The sequence below is a fragment of the Gavialis gangeticus genome, unplaced genomic scaffold, assembly GCF_001723915.1.
Source record: "Gavialis gangeticus isolate Ggan-Ray unplaced genomic scaffold, GavGan_comp1, whole genome shotgun sequence".
NCBI lineage: Eukaryota > Metazoa > Chordata > Crocodylia > Gavialidae > Gavialis > Gavialis gangeticus.
In genome coordinates, this window is record NW_017729019.1 from 6,626,195 (window position 1) to 6,645,175 (window position 18,981).

General features: G+C 50.4%; 2 protein-coding genes across 3 annotated transcripts in view; both read right to left on the reverse strand.

Annotated features, from left to right (window-relative positions):
* REN (renin) overlaps positions 1 to 5,531 on the reverse strand; it is a 12,001-nt gene extending 6,470 nt beyond the window's left edge. For both annotated transcript variants that reach the window (XM_019513932.1, XM_019513931.1), the window contains exons 1-5: positions 5,402 to 5,531; positions 2,846 to 3,002; positions 2,060 to 2,183; positions 829 to 947; positions 369 to 565 (exon numbers count right to left, since the gene is read on the reverse strand). In XM_019513932.1, the coding sequence (XP_019369477.1) occupies positions 369 to 565; positions 829 to 947; positions 2,060 to 2,183; positions 2,846 to 3,002; positions 5,402 to 5,508 (704 nt within the window). In that variant the 5' untranslated portion in view covers positions 5,509 to 5,531. The remainder of the gene's footprint in view (positions 1 to 368; positions 566 to 828; positions 948 to 2,059; positions 2,184 to 2,845; positions 3,003 to 5,401) is intronic.
* A 6,935-nt stretch (positions 5,532 to 12,466) lies between these two features.
* KISS1 (KiSS-1 metastasis-suppressor) lies at positions 12,467 to 14,944 on the reverse strand. Its single transcript, XM_019513737.1, has 3 exons — positions 14,939 to 14,944; positions 14,076 to 14,208; positions 12,467 to 12,744 (listed from the first exon to the last, which is right to left on the reverse strand). Exons 1-3 carry the CDS (start codon positions 14,942 to 14,944, stop codon positions 12,467 to 12,469), a joined length of 417 nt encoding a protein of 138 aa, XP_019369282.1.
* Positions 14,945 to 18,981: the final 4,037 nt, after the last annotated feature.

The following is an 18,981-nucleotide window of genomic DNA, read 5'->3' on the forward strand; positions in this document are numbered from 1 at the left end:
TTTTTTTTTTTTTTTTTTTTTGCTACGTTTTAATTTTTCATTGACAAACTGATTTTCCTCTTCACTTTTGGCTGCTGAAAAACTGAAACCACATTCAGTTTTCAGGTTCTTTGGGTGGTGTGTGTGTAGGGGTGATGGCAATGGGATGTATGAAGACCAAGAAAGTAATTTTTCTTCTGGAAATGTCACTTTTTAACAGAAAGGCTTCTATGCTAGGAAAGCATCATGCACTGTGAACCCAACGAGAACTGAGTTCTGCATGCTTGCAGGGTTGAACACGAGGTGCTCACACTTTGCAAGACACACACACACCTGAAACTCTCCCAGTTCCCCCAGCATGGAGGCCTTTTGCTCCCAGTGTTACCCACCTACTATAGTAGACAGAGAACTCCTCCTCCTTCAGGATCTGCTGGGAGAGGATCCGGTCGAACACTGGGGTGATGCCATCGATGGCTTGGCTGGGGTAACCCATGCCCAACACCCCATCAAACCTGGCGAAGATGAAGGGGAAGGCTGGCAGAACCGTGGCTTCTGCAAAGACCTGGATGATGGGGATGTCTGCCACCTGGGGAGAGGGGCACACATGACAATGCAGCCTCTGGTAGGAAGCCACAGGGTCACACACATGTCACACTAGTTCACAAACACACAGGCTCTCAGGGAATGGAGCTCTGATGAATTATACTAGCTGGGGACCTGGCTACTCAGGCCATGGGGTTAAAGCCTGACTCTAGGGAGTCTTTGCACCGACTTTGAATGGGTTTGGAGCAGGCCATTCACTAGACCTCTGTTTACCCCAGCACAGCATTGCTGGTGCTTACTGCTTACCATGACAACGTCCTGGCTGAGGAAGCCTTTCACGCTCCCTGTTCCGTACTGGATAGCAAAGCCTGTTCCGTTCGCTATGTACGTTCGGGACTTGGAAGAGTCATAGCGGTTGTGAGAAACTGGGAAGAAGACATGTATCCAAAAGGAAAGATAGAGGGAGATAAAGTCAGCTGGCCTGACACTCGGTGAAACTTGCCCACCTGGCTTCTGTCACTGCAGCATGTGAACATCTCACTGACTGACCGCCCTGGTCAAGAGAGGCTGAGTAGTACGCCCATTTCACAGACAGAAAAATGACCCAGAGCCCATCAGTGTCAATGCTCTCACAGGGAAGCCTTTAACTGCTATGGACTGTGCACCATGCCCAAAGAAACTTTAAGGCTTACTTGAGGTTTCTCAGGGAATCATTTCCAGGTCTACAAATAGACCCCATGTCTCCTGGTTCACCATTTAGTGGCTTCACCACAAGAGCAACCTCCCTCCAAAGTAGTCTGCAGCATGCACCAGGTCTCCTACATCCTAAAACCCAGGGGATCTGTTCTGAGATGGCTTTCCAGCCCTTTCCATCTCCCCTCCATTACCTGGCATGTACCATCACTGAGGGTTTGAATCCAGAACCATTCCCTGATCTCTGAACTACTTGGAAACTGCATTCCCCAAACATTTCACTCTGTGTGATGGTAGTGAAGCCTCCCCTCTGTGGGAATGTTTCATAGATTCATAGATGTTAGGGTTGGAAGAGACCTCAGTAGGCCATCAAGTTCAACCCCCTGCCCTGGGCAGGAAAGAGCACTGGGGTCAGACAACCCCAGCTAGGTGCTTGTCCAATCTCCTTTTGAAGACCCCCAGGGTAGAGGAGAGCACCACCTCCCTTGAAAGCCCAAGGGAGGTGCTGTTATTGCAGAATAGACTAGGTCATGGATGTAAGGTTCAGTGAGTATCCTGCAGTACCACCCTGCTATTCTGTGCTATGAGTGCCTTTGTGCAGCATAGTTTCATCCACTTGCAAGCTAGTTCCCTCTGAAGACAAACCGTGGTTGTGCACCCACAGCTTCCCCCCCTTTCTGGATCTGACATCCCTTTCCTTCTGAAATGGATACAGGGCACTGCAGAACCCACAGGACATGGGGTCTGACTCTGCTCTGAATCCAGCGTGGAAAATGGAGCAATTCCAGATGTACACCACATGCCCAGAAATCACAACCAGGCCCCGCTGTGCCCCATGGCTCACCACAGGCGCTGTAGAGGGGGGAGCATTTGTAAGAAGGCACCCAGAGGTTGGCCGAGCCAGTGTCGAAGACTACTTTGAAGGTCTGTGCTGGTGAGCCGATGCTGATCTCTCCATAGTACTGGGTCTGGAACATACGCAACAGATAGGAGGCAGAATGAGACTGGAGCAGAGGGGACGCTGATCTGTACGTGGGGAGTGTCCCAAAGGGAAAATGACACATGTCCCTATCAAAGTATCCTCTGAAGAAGTGGATCCTCCATTGAGGATCTCAGAGCCTTTAGCAATCATGGATTATTGAAGCCACTGCCAACCATGCTGGTAGATAATTCTCATCCTCCCAAAGGAGAACTGAGTTCAGTTCCTGTTCCCCCATGGACATTCCCACTCGGAGGGGACTATGGCGGATGCAGTGGCAGAGCTGAGCAAACTATTTAAACCTAGATCTTTAAATGTATTTTCAGGCCTTGACTGCTTGGGCATAAGCTGAGTGCTTCTTTGCAGCTCAGCTGCATCAAGAGTTAGGAGGCTCTGTACATGCCAAGAGGAAGAAATTTAGGGGAGAAGATAAGTGCCTCCAGCACCTGAGAAGGGGCTATGAGTATCTCAGTGGTGTCTGGGCTCCTCAAGTAGCAATTGAGGCCTAATCCTACAGAGTTTCAAATGCCCTTGTTCAAAGGGACTTAGGCACATATGAGCCTCAGGGTATGTCTGCAGCACAAAGCAATGCCAGGATGAGGTTTGCTGCTCCAGCAATGCCCCTGGACCAGAGTGCAAGGGGGAACTCACATCCAGGTAGTTAGTGAGGATGGTGGGGGCCGTCCCATTCCGTGGTCCCATGGCACGGGCATATTTATTCTGCTTCAATTCAGGAAAGACGTCCGCCACACTCACGCCCATCTCCTGCAGTGTCTGGCGAATCGAGGGCATCTTCTTCAATGGGATCCTGCAGGTTAGGGGAGAAAGGAATAATGCCTGGTGCTTCAAGTGGGGCAGGGCCAGACTGGTACATCATGCCTGGCAGTTTGTTACACATCCTTTCTCTGCCTCGGGACAGACAGAGCCAGATGCTCTGCAGGGATCGCCGACACCCATAGGTGCACACCAACCCTTGAAAACCCCATGATGCTGTTGTTGAGCAGGGCCTGCTCCTGCTCCTGCTCCTGCTCCTACCTGGTGTATATCAAGAGAGATTCCCCTGGAGCTAACCAAGCCCAGCACCAGATGAGCAGGAAGCAGAACAGAGCCTGCAGAAAGCACCGCTGGGATGACAGCAGCTTTCCTACCCATCAGTCGGTAGTGCCTGCCCTGTCTGGACAAACGCATCTCAGTCACTGTAGATGGCAGCAGATATCTGCAGCAGAACGGCTGATGGGCCCAACAGCTGATCTGCCCAGCGAGTGCCTGGCGAGAGTCTAAAACCCCCCACTACTCCTGAATGCCTCACTTTCCCTGAGCCTGATGAAGGGTATGTGAGCCCAAAAACTTGCAGAAAAAGAAATATTTTTTGCAATTTCTCAGTTAATCTAATAAAAGGTATCATCTTTGAACCAAGAGTTCTAGATTTGTGCATTTTCAAACAGCCAGGCCATTCCCATGCTTGTCCCAGTGCAGACTAGGCCAGGCAGACAACTAGGAGACAGAGGCCCCAGGGGTCCAGAGCACAAAGTGATGGGGCTTTGCAGACTTCGAAGGGCAGCCAGAGGGAATGGAGGCAGCTAGATCTGACACCCGGCCGCCTCCTGTCAAAGGGGCAGAATGTGCCAGTCTGACTTGGCATTTGGCTACTTCGGAAGGTCATGCCCTGAGACTACTCAGAACCTCAAGCAGGCACTCAGGATGTTGGCTTGAAGCCTCATCCACAATGACCCACACTTCTGTGCCCCGAGAGTGGTATGGGGGCACGGGGGCAGCGCCCATGGGGAGGGAACAACACTGCTTCCTACAAGGCCACTTCACCCTGAGGTACATGGGTGACACCCAATGACAAGTCCACGTGGGACTGGACAGGCTCACAAGCCTCCAATGGTACAGGGCATCATTTGCATCTTGTAGCTGCTTTTTCTTCCCCATGCTCCCTGGGTGCTGTGTCCACTGCAGCCCATGTGGCCCAAATTCCCATCCTGTCTCTAGATGCTCATGGCTAGAAGCTTCTTCTTCCCCCTGAGGAGGAGATCAGGCTGGACCAACAGTCTGTTAAGCTGAGACTATTTCTGCTTCCTTTGGCACAGCCTGATTGCAGAGAGGGAATGCCCCCAAAACACCTGCCTAAAGGTCCTTCATACTCATTTTCTTCCCTTCAGTCTCCCCTCAGGCCTGTCCTCACCTCCAGTTCTCCCATCTTCTCCTGCCAAGTTAATTCTCCCTCTCTTGTCTCTACCCCAATCTAAAACAATATCTTTGCCTTTTCCCTTTCTGGTAGTGTCTCTTTTCCCATGTCTGTTTCATCTCATTTCTTCAAGCCTAGGATTTTCACTGATTTTTCCACACAACATTTTCACTTACAACCTCCTAAGTGCCGGCTTGACTGGCAAGTGAGATGTCAGCTGCAAAGACTGCCAATGCAGTCACTTAAGTGGAACCGTTGCCCTTTGATTTGAGCTGAATTACTCCTCATGGTCTCAGCCCATTGTCTAGAAATGGAGCCCCAGCAAGGAAATTCCCGTTTCAGCCCAGACCAAGCTTGACCTCTTAGATAACCTCCCCTGCCCTCCTGGGGCCTAACGTCATCTCCCTCCAGGCTTCTGCAACAAGGCTAAAGAAACACTCATTTCCCAGTGACCTGGCTTGAGTTCTCACTTTTGTCATCGCATTTGCACCTGTGGGGGGAATCTGGAGTTAAGCCATTAGTTTCAGTGGAGCTGCTCTGAATTTACCAGGCATCTGTAAGAGCAGAACCTTCATCTAGAAAGAGCTCTCACGAGGAAGGGACTACACTGGGGTGGAGATTGAGGAAGAGGGTACTGTAAGCCCCCTGCTAATAACCTCACTAGGGGGGCCTTAGAAGTGCCAGTGTCACACCACAGAGTCCGGCTTTGAGGACTCCTTGATTCAGAAATCTAGGATTTGTATCTAAACACTTTATCTTCCTCACTTTGTTTTTTTAAAACAAGAGATGCTGCTGTTCAGTGCAATCTCCCAGTGGGCACGAGAGCAAAGAATGTCCAGACCTGCCCAAGAGCCATGCAGACAAGAGGGGTGGGATAAACTGATGGGGTGGTCCTGCTTTCCACCACAAGCCACAGCAATGAGAAACAACCTGGGAATCTCTCTGTCTCACTTACACACCCATACACACACACATACCACCCCTCCCCAAGCCATCAGCACTGTGCAGCATGGTACCTCTGTAAGGCATCCACTGTACAGCAAAAGAAGCTGGCCATCCAGGTAACCATCAGAAAGACCCAGCATTGCTGCATCCTTCTGCCTCGTTGCATCTGTGCAGGCATCTCTCTCCCTCTGCGAGACAGCAGATTCCTTCTCGTATCCTGGGAAAGGAAAAGCTCCTTGTGCTTTTATAGTAGAGTCTCTTGACTGCTCATTGGTGGAAGGCTGGGGGTGATAAATCTTGCCCATGGGGGCACTCCTGATGCACAATGAGTTTGACCTCGCTTCCTGGCCAGGGCAACTTGGCTGGGGACATGTACGCACACACAACACAGTATATACTGGACACGTCCCAGCAAGGCAGGTACATCCTGGCAAAGACATTATGTAGAAGGATTCATAAGAAAGAAACAGCTCCCTGGAGATACCATGCACGCTTCTCTCTAAACAGCCCTTCTCAAGCTCAGCTCCAAACATCTGGTGATGATGGGTGTGCATGGGATGTGGGCCAAACCCCTGCTGGAGTATACCAGGATTGTGCTACTAGAAGCAGCAGAGCAAAGATGACTTGCCCCGTTGTGGGTGTATTTGATCATCTCCATGCTAGAGCTGGAGGAAATGAGGCAAGTGAAGTGGAGAGATTTCCCCCAAACCTGGGAGCAGAACTCAGGAGTCTTGGCTCTCAGCTCCATTTCTGCTTTAATTGCTCCATGGCACTACTGCCACTGAAAGCATTAGGCAGTGGGCCAAATCCACTGGCAGGTGTAAATCAGTAAAATTGCACTGAATTCATAGAATCATAGACAATGAGGGTTGGAAGGGACCTCAGGAGGTCACATCTAATCCGACCCCCTGCTCAAAGCAGGACCAGCCCCAACTAGATCATCCCAGCCAGGGGAGGTCATTCCAGCCATTCAAATCAATGGAGAGACACCCTTTTACACCACACAAGAACCTGACCCTCCGCCTTCTTTAATGCATAACATCATGCACAGAGCTAATACCCTTGTAGGTGTCACATATTGGTGTACGTGGCTTGAGTATTGGTACTGAGGTGGGATAAGCACCTCTGAAAACCAGGCCACTTATTCTATTATCAATCATTGTCATCAACACATTATAATTAATTAATATTACTACTACTAATAATAATTTGCATTATCAGATCATGGGGCACCCTGGGCAGGAACTCCACGGTGCTCGGTGCTGAACAAACATGGATGATAGACAGGATTCTGGCGTGGCACCTGTCGGACTGTATACTCACCTGTATCGTGCTTCTCTGGCCCCATGCCAGTGCCTGTTCTAGCTCCCTGTACCTACTCGTCTGGTCTTGGATAAAACAGGAGAGATTTCAGATGGGTTTCAGGAGTCAGCACAGGGGGCCAAGTGTCTTTATTTATGGTAACTGTATTTTCCCACAGGCTGCAAGCACAGGGATTTTCCAAACCCAGCAGTCTCCCTCCTTTCCACACCCCCACCCCAAGGGCATTCCAGGCCCTGATAACATATGAGCCCAGGCTGTCAGCTGGCCTTTGAGCTGTGTGTGACATGGCCATAAAAAAGCAGGGTGTGGGAAGTGCTGATTTAAACAAGGGGCTGGGATTCATGGAAAGCTCTGGGAGCAAGGGACAACTCAGTTAACTGCAGGTGAGGCCAGGAAGCCAGGAACCCTTTCACGCCACCAGGATTGGGGCACCCACTAAGATGGTATCACTGGCACATAGCACTCAAGAAGGGGACTGGATTTTTATTAACCTTTCCTTGCACCCTTACATCTCAGCGCAACCACTTCTACAGTAGGAGCTGGTGAACAGGGGCAAATGCACAGTCAGGGCTTCCCAGGCACTCCCCTGCTTTGCTTCTTGCAGGGAAATGTTTAAGTGCCTTTGAAGATCTGGGCCAAGGTACAAAGCAGTGAAGAATTAGGGCCAGGTTCCCCACTTGAGCAAATATTCCTAGCTCCATTAACACTGACTGAGGGGCTGACCAGCTTCATCCACTCTTGCACCTTGTGCTGTTAATTGCACGGATGCAGAGCTAATGGCCAAGATAAATGACATCCCCTGGGGAAGAACGTTCAAGGAGGCTGCTCATCCAAAGGTGAGCAAGCCCTTGATCTCCTGCTTATTCCAGTGACATCCCTGAGGTCATTTCATGCACCAGTAGCAGCCCCACAACCTAGTCTGAAATGCTTGACTCCAAAAGCAGTTGGAAGACAAGCAGGTCACAGTGGGATCTGTTTGCAGTCTGTACTAGACCCCTCAGCTAAAGTGTTTGGTTGCTGGACACCCCAGCCAGCTGCATGGGGCACAATGGTAGTGATTAACCCTGCTGGACACAAGGTGTGGCAGAGAGTGCTCAATAACTCCCGGTCTAGTTTGCATCCATGTCCATCGGAGTCCCTGCCTCACGCTCAGTGGCTGCTCACTCAGGCCCTTGGTAGGCTGAGCCAAAGCAGTGAGCTCAGCAGCTTGGGGACCCCAGTGGGAAACTACTCTGTAGGCAATAAAAAAAAATGTTCTCGGAAGGAAGCCGGTTGCATAACAGCTCGCACCATGACATGCCCAGCTAAGTAAACAGCCCCATGCCTGCCCACTTCAAACCACATCACTGTCACTCTGCTCACACTGGGAACGGTGCCAGTGGCAGCAGGGAAAGCCCACGGGCCTCCAGGGAACCCTCCTGGCCCCAGCTGCCCTGACCAGGAGACCAGAGCATGCCAAGAAGGAAACCAACTCATTCTTTTGTCATGGACCATTTCAGAGGTCCCAGGTCTGTACTCCCCACAGAAGCAGTTAGCGTGCAGGCCTGTCTGCTGGGCTACCCCACAGCCCAGAAGCAGTCAGGGATAGGCTGGGAGTTGGGGTCTGCTTGGGATGCAGCCCAGACTCTACAAACGTGGTGCCCCAGTCCAAACCTGAGTGTTTAACCACTCCACAGATGCAGTCCATGCCAAGTTCGCTGCTTGTTTCTGACCCCTCTTCTGACCTCTTGTTTCTGGCCCCACGGGACCATCTCTCGCCAGGCTGGTCCTGCTCAGGGAAAGCCGCTCTCCACCCCTCTCAGCACCTCTACAGGCCAGGACCTGGCAGGGTCACTGGCAGGCTCCCTGCTTCCACGAGCCAGTTGTGCCTGACGTCTTTTCCCACACAGGGACACGAAGCCGCTGTCCCCCTGGGACCGGGGGCAGTGGGGCTGCGTCACAGCGGGGCACCCTGTGCCCCCTCTCATCAGGTTGCTGCAAGAAAAAGGTCACAAGCTACCAGCCCCTGCTTGTGTATGGGATCTCTAGGAACATGAGAAAGAGCCGGGCAAGGAGCTGGCGGACATAACCCCCCTTCCAGGGCATCCCCCAGGCTTTGTTTATACTGTGGAGCTGAACGCCATAAAGGAGAGGCCTCGAGCTTTCATGTGGTATCAGGAGAAAGGGGCTTGCTAGATTGATGGCTCTTGGAAGGGAAAGGGGGGGAGTGGGTCTCATGGTCCAGGGGAGACAGGGCTCTCCTGCATCTCATGGTAAAATGGGGAGGCCTGTTTCCAGGGTGCTCAGTACCCTGGGGAACACTAGATGCTGAGCTCCTAAGATCACCCAAAAACTCCAGCCTTAAGCTACTGGGTCCTGCTGCACCCAGGCTCACACCAGGTTCAGTGACTCTCTGATTGATACTGGGGTGATGCCTGGGTGCCTTGTGCATGGAGCAAGGCCCCATCTACCTTGGCACTGTACAAATGCGGAGGCCCCCAAGCACATGGCTGACTGCATCTAGCTGGAGCTCTGGAGGAAAGGAACGGGGGAGCCCGAGTAGCGCTCTTCCTTGTGCCAGCTCTGTTCATAGCTGTATTTCTCCCTGGTTGTATCCCAGCCGGTGCTGCTGCATAACCCACGTGGTTTAGCTTTCCCAGGGTCCTGCCCAGCTTTTTGCCCCTGTCCTGCCCAGCTGCAGTCAGCTCCACAGGTGACTGCCCCCTGAGCATGACCTCTCATAAGTTAGTCATCCCCACCTCCCCCCCAACAGCACCCAGCAGCTGTCAGGTCCTTGGGTTAACACCCTCGCAGCCCTGCAGCAACATGTTAACCACCCTTCAGCAGCACCCTCCAGACTCATTAGAGCAAGCTGCACCCCAGTCCTGCAGCAGAGGTTGTCACCCCACCCTGCCAGCGCTACCTCTGGACCCCTGCAAGCCCATCCCCTCTCAACCAGTGCCAGTGGTTAACCCCATGCTACCCTCAGCATGACAGCAAGGAGAGAACTCAGGAGTCCTAGCGCCTGATCCATTGCTCTGACCACTAGGCAAGCCATCTTCCTGGTCACAGACCAGCGGGGCCAGGGTTCAATGGCTGGTGAATCAAAGGGATCAGTGGAGCAGGTGCCCCCAAAAGCTTTGCATTCGAGTTTCATCCCTGTCCCCTTCCAACACAGTATTAGCTCCTGGCACACTTGTGAGCGGCTGTTACCTGCCAACAGGGCTCCCGCTGGGCTGAGTGGGTCCAGGGGCTTTGTGTGCTCATCACTGGCTGTGGTGCACGTTCTCTGCAGCCTGCCCCAGCCCTCACCTGTCCTCTACCTTTGCCACGGCAGCTGGGAGCAGCTGCTCTGATGCTCTCCAGCACCCCTGAAGGAATTTTTCAATCACCTCTTCCAATGCCCGCCAGATGCGAGCAGCTGGGGCTTGAGATGGAACTGAAAGAGCTCAAACAAGGGCTTTAATAACCAGCGCAGGGCAAGCTTTGTTTGTGATGCCACAGAAACCCAGTAGCCTTGATTAACTAATTAATGAAAAGGGCATGGCTCTGGCCAGAGGAGGAAAGGTTGGAGGGCTGGAGTCTCTCTGAGTGCAAAGATGGCTGGAAAGTGGCACTTGGAAGGCCTCAGCTGGGGCACTGTGTCCAGTTTTGGGCTCTGCTTTTCAAGAAAGATATGGACAACCTGGGAAAAGTAAAGCAGAGAGCAGTGGAAATGATTAGAAGAAAGGGTGGAAGAACTGGGCTTGTTTAGTCTGCAGAGAAGAAGACTGAGCAGGGATTTGATAACAGTCTTCTGGTACAAAAAGGGATGATACAAAGGGGACAGTGATCAGCAGTGCTCTATATCCACAAGGAACAGGACAAGGAAGAACAGGCTCCAATTGCAACAGAGGAAATTTAGGTTGCATATTCAGATGAGCTTTCTCACTGTGAGGATGGTTAAGTGCTAAACAGAGACCTGGAGAGGCTGTGGTGTCTCCAACCTTGGATGTTTGTATGAGTAGAATAGATAGACACTTGGACAAGATGGTTTAGAGACAAATGATCCTGCCTGGAGCAGGGGGTTGGACTAAACATGACCTCCAGAGGTCCCTTCCAGCCCTGTTTTTCTAAGATGCCAGGATCTAATCTGATCTCACCATGAGGCAGAGCTCTGTAACCTCCACTGCCAGTGTCCCTTTGCCCAGTGTCCTCCCATCTTTCTCTTGGACAGTGATTTTGACTGCCCATATAATACATTCAGCCATCACACCAGTCCAGGACCACTCCAGGGTCTATCCCAGAATGGGCTGCACTGGGTGGGTGTGTAGTTGGCTTCTGGGCTTCCTTCTGTCCTGGGCCTCACAGCTTTTGCTGCTGATCAACAAGCTGCTTTTTATAAAACAGCTAACGAATTGCTGCCAACAAAGCCCTCAGGGGACAGGATTCAACAACAAACAGGTGAAGAAGATGGAGCTGCCTTTATTAAACAAGGTTGGGGAATCACAGGCATCAGCAATAAAACTGCAAGTGGAAGGGCTGACTTCCCAAACAGCCTCTCCTCCTTCTGGCCTCCTAGAGGTGGGGAAAGAGCTTTGCACAGTGTACAACCGAACATCTATATGAAGATTTATTTACATCGTTACTCAGCTTGTCCCCGGGCTTTATGTAGCCAGTACAACCCGAGTGATGAGTAATAAGGATTCAGCACAAGAACAAGCCAAGGGGCACAATATGTTTGATCCAAGACAGCTTTGAACCTTTCAGTGCCAAGGTTTAGTTGTCAGGTTGGGCCTGATTTTCAGAAGGGCAGAGCCACTGACTTCAGTTGAAGCTGGCTGCTCTCAGCACCTCTGGAAATCAGGGCCAAGATGCAGTTGTCCTGGGCTGGGAAGGAATCAGAGGCTCTAGAGTGCAAATGCTTTGGACCTCTAAAGATGGAGATAGAGTTTCTCTATCTATAACTAATGGTACTTCACACAGGATCAGTGTCTGGGTTGGGGGGGGATGGGGCAGAGAGCAAGAGGCCAATGAAGAGGGTATGCAAGGCCTAGCGACTCTCAGGCACATGCACATGGAGGCCAATGGTTGTTAATAGCACTCAGCTGCTCTCAGGAAGGACTGGACCTTCTGACCATGCAAAATGTAGCACAACCTGGGTCTACCGAGCATGTAAACTGATGGCACAGCACCATCAGGGCCAACTGGTATGAACCAGTGCAGCTCCACTGACTCCAGTAAAACTACTCTGATTCATACCAGCTGGGGACACTGGCTGGTGGTTTCTGATAGTGTTCACACGGGTCAAGCATGGAGTCCATGGGATGGCGAAGGGCGAGTTCTGGAGGCACCGTAGCCTTGTAAGGGGTTCAGGTATCTGGATGGTTTCACCTTGGGCAGGTGCCACACATCCTCTGCGGGTAATGTGTGAAGCCAGGGGATGGCATTTGCAACCAAACCCCTCCAGACCATGCTGTCTGTTGACTCCAAGCTAGCTACATTCTTGGGACCAAATATGCCTAGAGTGGCCTCTGTTTTCTAGGCGTCCCAGGTCATGACACTGTCGGCCTGATTTTCCCTAGGCAAGGCCTGAGCACCTGCAGCCACCCAAAGGCACCGTGGATGCTTCACAGCTTTGGAAATTAGATGGGGGTGTGTCTCATATCAGCTCCCTCCCAAAACAGAAGGCCCCAGAACCCCTTAGGGGAGTTGTGGCCCTTCCGTCTCTATCCCATGGACTCCCCCTCCCTCACCCTTGGCACAGAAAGCAGAGCCTGCTTAAACTTTTCCCCTCTAGTACAGCTCCATGCAGTTCACCCACAGCCCTCCCCAGCTCTGGCTGCTCCTTGGCTTCACCATATTTTCACGTTGGCTTCCTCCACGCCTGCTTGCCTCTTGCCGTATCGCAGGCCAAATGAGTTCCAGTTGTAGGTGGAGAGATCCTTCTCCCGGTCCACCAGCAGTGACCTCTGAGGTGCAGCATTGCCTCTTCTCCGGAACAGAGAGATCCCTTCCCACAGCTGGGCTGGGCGCCCCCGGCGCCAGCATGGGACGGCTGGCATGGATTTCAGCTCTGTCTTCCCAGAGCTGGGCTTTCTCTCCAAGCAATGAGTGGGGTTGGAATGGACGCCTACAGCGAAAGGGAGAGAGGGAGCGTTAAGAAGGGAAAGGGCCTCACCATAGATGCAGGGTTTTTGGTTGGTCTAAGGACATAGGCAGGCAAGCTTCTTTGGGTAGATGCGATATCTTGTGTTAGACCAACTGAGTAGTTGGAAAAAAGTTCTTTGCAAGCTTTTGGGCACAAGCACCCTTCTTCAGGGAGTCCCTGCTCTTCTGAGATGAGCAAATTAGCACTGGGCAGGACCTCTGAGGTAGGGCCATCTCTTTGCTGTGTGGCTGAACGGCCCCTAGCTTAATCCACAATGTGCTACCATAGCACAGCTAACTCAGAAGTTTCCATGTGATTCCAGGAGGATTTAGACCTTATTGGCCAGGTTTTCAGAAGATTGAACCTCCTGCTTATCATCATATCTCTTATGATAGCATCTAAGGGCCAGCCAAGTGCCAGGCCTCATTGGGTAAGGAGCTGCACAAACACCAAGGAAAACACACCATTAAAAAGAGTTTGCAGGTGCCTAAATAAGGACCCATTTTTCAACAAGTGCGGAGACCTCTGTTTCTGAAAAGTGGGCTCGAATGGTGATAATCTAGACTCAAGGGCAGTGGCACCCAACTTCTGCTGGCCCATGGACAATACTGGGCAAGTGTCATATTAGAGGAACATCAGGCTGAGCTCATTTTAAAATTACCCTTGAGGCTGTGGGTAACGTTGGAGGGTCTTGAGGGCAGCACATTGGGACCAGTAGCTTAGGAGCTCATTTTTCATGGGTGCTGACCACCTGTAGGTCCCATCGATTTTAACTAAAATCAGGATGCTCAGCACCTTTGACAACCAGGGGCAAGGGGAGAACATGAAATCAGAGCAGACAAGGTAACCATGTTAACACATTTTCTAATTTTTAACTGCCTGTTTGTTCAGCATCCTCCTCAAGCTGGCCCTAGCTTCTAGTGCTTGCCATAATACAATAATAACAATATACTGCATTGACCTTTAGGCTTCAGAGTGTAAGAAGAGCATCAAGCTTACTGTAGCTCCATTAGCAACAACCTTTCTTCTTCTAAAGCACTGCAAGCTAAGATAATTGAGCCCTATGGATGATTACACTGATAATGTCTGTGATCTTCAGCTAACCCTCTTGTCTAAACATAGAGCGATTTGGGGGCACATTATCCCAGAAGTGTGAAGCAGCTTCTCCATCCTCTTTTTTGGATGGATGGATAGACAGAAAGATACCCTTCTCAGTTTGTTAAATAACTCACATAAGCCCTTGGGGATATGTAACCCCTTCAACTCCATGGGGGCACCTTTAAATGCAAGAAGTCCAGGGGCTGCAATGCTACCTGCATCTTGGGGGCTCCAGCTGGAGACATATCTTCCCATCGGTTCCCCAAAGAGGACGGTGAAGAAGAACAGAAGCAGCAGTGTGGAGCTGAAAGGATGCATCCTGGGAGGGTGCAGACCTGAAATACCAGACTGGGATGAAAAGAGCACAGAGAAAGGGATTACGCCAACCCAGTGATTGCTTCTCCCAGCCCCAGCATTGCTGTTCTTGACTTATTACACAAGGTTTTTAAAAAGGGCAATGCCTGGCCAGATCCTCCTCTTGGTGAAGAAAGGGCACTTCGGCATGGTGTAAACAGGAATGATGAGCATCTAACTCGCACATCTGCCAACTGCCTCTTGCACCCATTTCACACAGAATGGTGAGTAAAATAAAGCATTGGGTCCAAGTGACAACATGCTCAAACACTGGGGTTAGTAAAAAAAGGAAAGAGAGAAACGCACAGAGAGGGAGAGACACAGAAGGAGAGAGAGAGATTGCAACAGGAATCTCATTAGATCAACACTGTCTGAAAAAATTTAATCAGGGATGATCCTGCCTTGAGCAGGGGGCTAGATAGCCCTTCCAGCCCTACTTTCCTATGATCCTAAGAACCAGCAGTGCAAGTAGCCATGCGTGCCCTTAATTATTCTTGCCATCACTGGAAGCTGTGGATCTTTATCACCATGTAGGGTTAGGTCCCAACACACCTATCATTTGGAGCTGCACGAGTGCAGGCCTTCGCTCTTCAGCTAACACACCTGGGAGGAGAAGATTCCCTGTGCAGCCTTGTTTCAGGTGCACACACACTGAACAGTGGGTGTCCTGAGTGCCGCTGGACTCCAGACGTAGCTTCCCGCCGGCATTAACGAGGCGACTGACCTGCATCCCGCGAAGAGTAGGCCTAGCTCATTGTGTTGGAGAGACTCTTCCGCACAAAACAAAGCTAAGCAGAGACAAAAAGGATGCTGCGACCCCTCATTCCCCTCCTAGTCTGTTCCACTGCTAATAGCAGATAAAACACGGATCGACTAGGCGCAGCCGACAGTATGCTGAGCCTGTGAGCAAGGGACGGCAAGGTAGGGGAATGCCGGGCTCAGCAATATGCCTGGCCAAACCTGAGAGAAGTGGGAATCAAACTCACCCTGCACCTCCCAGACTTGTAGGGGTGCGACCAGTAGTTCAACAGATTGATGCCAAAGAAAGCTATAAAGAGCTTCCTTCTCTTGTGAGATTCAGGGAAGGAAGGAGGAGGGAAAGGAGACAGTTGTGGTGTTTCTGTTGCATCCTTTCCAAGAAGCCTCTGTCCCACTCTCAAAGGGTGCTCGCCAGCCCCTGCTACATTAGCCTTGTGTGCCCAGATCCTCAGGTAATACCTAGTTCTCTGAGCCTGAGACAATCCCGTTTGCTGCACTGGTGAGCCCAGCGTGGTTTTTCTTCCACGACAAGGGCTCTTTGCTGCTACTGTGCCACAAATAATAAGTAACACCAATAAGAGCAATCACACCCCAGGTTTTCAGTCCAGCACTCGCTGCAGGCACAAACGACACCCAGCTCAGCTGTGCAAAGGAGCCTCCTTCACCCGCAGAACCTCGCCATGCTCCAGGAGTGAAGTTAATATTCTTTTCAAGTCACTCCAAGTCGTCAGGTCAAGGGTCATCAGGCTAATACTGTAATTTCCCCTCACACATTTTATCTCTAACCTGCTGTAGGTCACAGCAACAGATTACTATTATTATATATTTATAAAGAGCTGCTTATCTGGAAATAGCAGGGCTCTGCACCCTTTTAATTTATTCCCTTTCCGCTCTCAAGAAGTCAAATGATCTATTCAAGCCTCAATTCCAAGAAAATGGTACTCCTTTCCTGAGAAGAATGATGCTTTTGCTCCCAATGAACTTGCTTACTTTTAATGTTGGTCTGATCTGAGCAAGTTCATTTATTACCAGGGGGGAAAAATAGCCTGGAGATATAAAGTAGTTAGGACAATCTCTTCCCATGCAAGAACACTCTCAACTTAACTTACATGCTTTTATTCCTCTTCGGGTCTTTTTGTTCCTGGAGAGTTATAATGAAATTCATTACCAGGATAAATGGACCTGAACAGAGCTCTGCAGGTTTCTGGCTAGGCTGGTTTTGGTACCCAAGATAGCTCATTGAGAGCAACATATTTACATTGTTATCACACATACACACACACCTCTGTGAATTGGATGTTGGAGACATTTACTGGACTAACAGACCCTGAAACATGCAGTCCTCTCCTGGCCTGTTTAAGTATTGGAGGTGCAATTGGTGATGCTATAAGGAAAGACCTAGCTGCGAGTGAAATCCTGGCCCCGCTGAAATTAATGGTTTTTTTCTCTTTACTTAAACTCATCTGGGATTTTACTCAAACCATTTCATTTTAGACCTGGATCGCGTCAAAGCTGCCCGTGCAGTAGCAGTGCCTCGATCCTGGTGGAGAGCATTACACTGAGATAAACCGGAGCGGCACAGGACTGGGACCCAGGAGACCCAGGCTGTTTACAGCTCTACACTAATCCTACGATTCGAATTCAGTGGCCTTTTCATCTCTACTAATGGCAGCAACACAAGGAGCCCGGGGGACATGCGCTCTCTTCTGCCCCGGCAGCATTAAGCCCGGTTCTGAACTGCCTTGCTCTGAGCAGTGTTAGATGCTGTAGCCTGGGCTGCACACTCACATTTCCCACTTAGCTACCACAAGTACAAAAGAAGAGGTGTCAGAACAGGTGGGTAGACAAGGATCAAGGCAAGCTCCTGTCTTTTCCTGTGCCTAAGTTTTCCCATCTTTTGAATGGCTCAGAGAAACATTACACTGCTTGGGAAAACCACCGAGAGGAAACGATGCCCGCTGCAAGAGGCACGATTCCTCCCCACCTGGCACTTCAGCGGTTATGGTTTTTGACCACGTGGTCTATTCCCTGGAACACAATGAAGCATCCCCCACAACTTAGGGCACGTTGGGGTTTCAATGCCTCTGTGAAAAGCTAACTAAAGTTTCCAGCAGGAAGAATGGAAAAGAAATAACTGAGGCTGCCCACTTACCTCAGCTCCTCTCGGACGTTGCTGTGAAGAAAAGGCAAGCAGTCCCTCTCTCCGGTCGTCCCGGTAGGCAAGCAGCTGCCCTGGCTGTTCAGATCTCTCTCCACTACTGTACCAACTTCTCTGTTTTATCGTATCAGCCGGCTGTGATGTCAGCCTCTGCCTTCCCCTTCGACCCTCCGCTGCCAATTTCATTTCAAAAGATTCCCCATCCTCCTCCTCTCTGGATCGCTTCTTGCTGCAATGTGCAATTAAACTATAAAGCACTTGAAACAGGGGAAGACAATAGATCCATCTCCAGGCTTGGTCTTCAACCGGGGTCTTGCCATTTAATGGGGTTACACAGATTCAGCCCCAGCTGGGGATCTCTTTGTTTCTAGCTTCTTCTCCATTTCTTTTCTCTTCCTTCTCGCAGGGCTCAGCCACATGTCAAGCTGCAATAATTCGTCATAAGTTGCAATTTTCAACCACTGCTGCTCAACTCTTGTAAAAGGCTATGTAGACGCTCCTATTTTTGTTCAACTGAAGTCAAGCATCCTAAAGCTAAAGTGCGATAAGACAAAAGGAGCGTGTCCACACAGAGTTTTGTACCAGTTCACAGGAACATAGAACTAGAAGCGGCCTCTTGGGCTATTGAGTCCAGACCCTGCATTTGCTTGTCTGGTTTAATGAAACAATGACCAATTTTATTTATAGATTGAAGCTTCCTTCTCCCACCTCTTGTTTATCCTGTTGTTTTCTCTCTCATTAGGATCTCTATGTAGACTTTTACCAGCTTAGCCTTGGGTATGAATTTCAGCTAAACTTCTGCAATCCCCTGGATGATCCCCTAACCTTAGGATCCCCTAAGCTTGTATGAAGCTCAGTCTACACTAAAACCTTTGCTAGCATAGTTGTGCTAATTAAGAGTGCAACAGGTGTAAGACGATTCTCAGCTAGGTGGGGTTGCTCGTATAGTCCTACAGATACCAGTAGAGCTTTGCTTGTAGAGCTATTTCAGAAAATGCTTTTGACTGTGGACAAACACTAAGAATGGCTTATTCTAGTTCAGCTTAAACTCAATTGGAAACAGAGGGCGCGTCTACACAAGATGTTTACTGAGCAGTAGCCTAATAACACTGTGCAGTAGCACGCTGGTCAAAAACCATGCTAATAAGCTACTGTGCAATGTTATTAGGCTACTGTGCCATAACTGTCACAAAAAACCACGTGCTGGTGCTACCGTGCAGTAAAGGTTAGTTATTGTGCATTCAGTTACTACTTCATTAAAGAAGTATTAAACTAAATGTGCAGTAACGACAGAGCATTAGTGAATGGGCCAGCAGGGGAGATCATGCTTAGGGGCAACCAACAGGGGTTCATTAGAAGCAGGTCCTGTCAGACCAACCTGGTGGCCTTCTACGACCAGGTCACCAAATCCTTAGACGCAGGAGTAGCAGTGGACTTAGTCTTCTGGAAGGCCTTCGACACTGTCTCTCACCCTGTTCTCATTAAGAAACTGGGGGGCTCTGGTGTCGACACCCACACAATCAGATGGGTCACCAGTTGGCTGGAGGGCCGCACCCAGAGTGGTGGTGGATGGGTCATGTTCGCTTTGGAGGGATGTGGGAAGTGGGGTCCCCCAGAGCTCAGTCCTCAAGCCTGCACTGTTCAACATCTTCAACAGCGACTTGGACAAGGGGGTAAAAAGCACCTGTTCAAATTTGCTGATGACACTAAGATGTGGGGGGATGTGGGCATGCTAGAAGGGAGGAATAGGCTGCAATCGGACCTAGATAGGTTACAGGGGTGGGTGGATGAGAACAGGATGGGATTCAACACCAACAAGTGCAAAGTGATGCACCTGGGGAGGAACAACC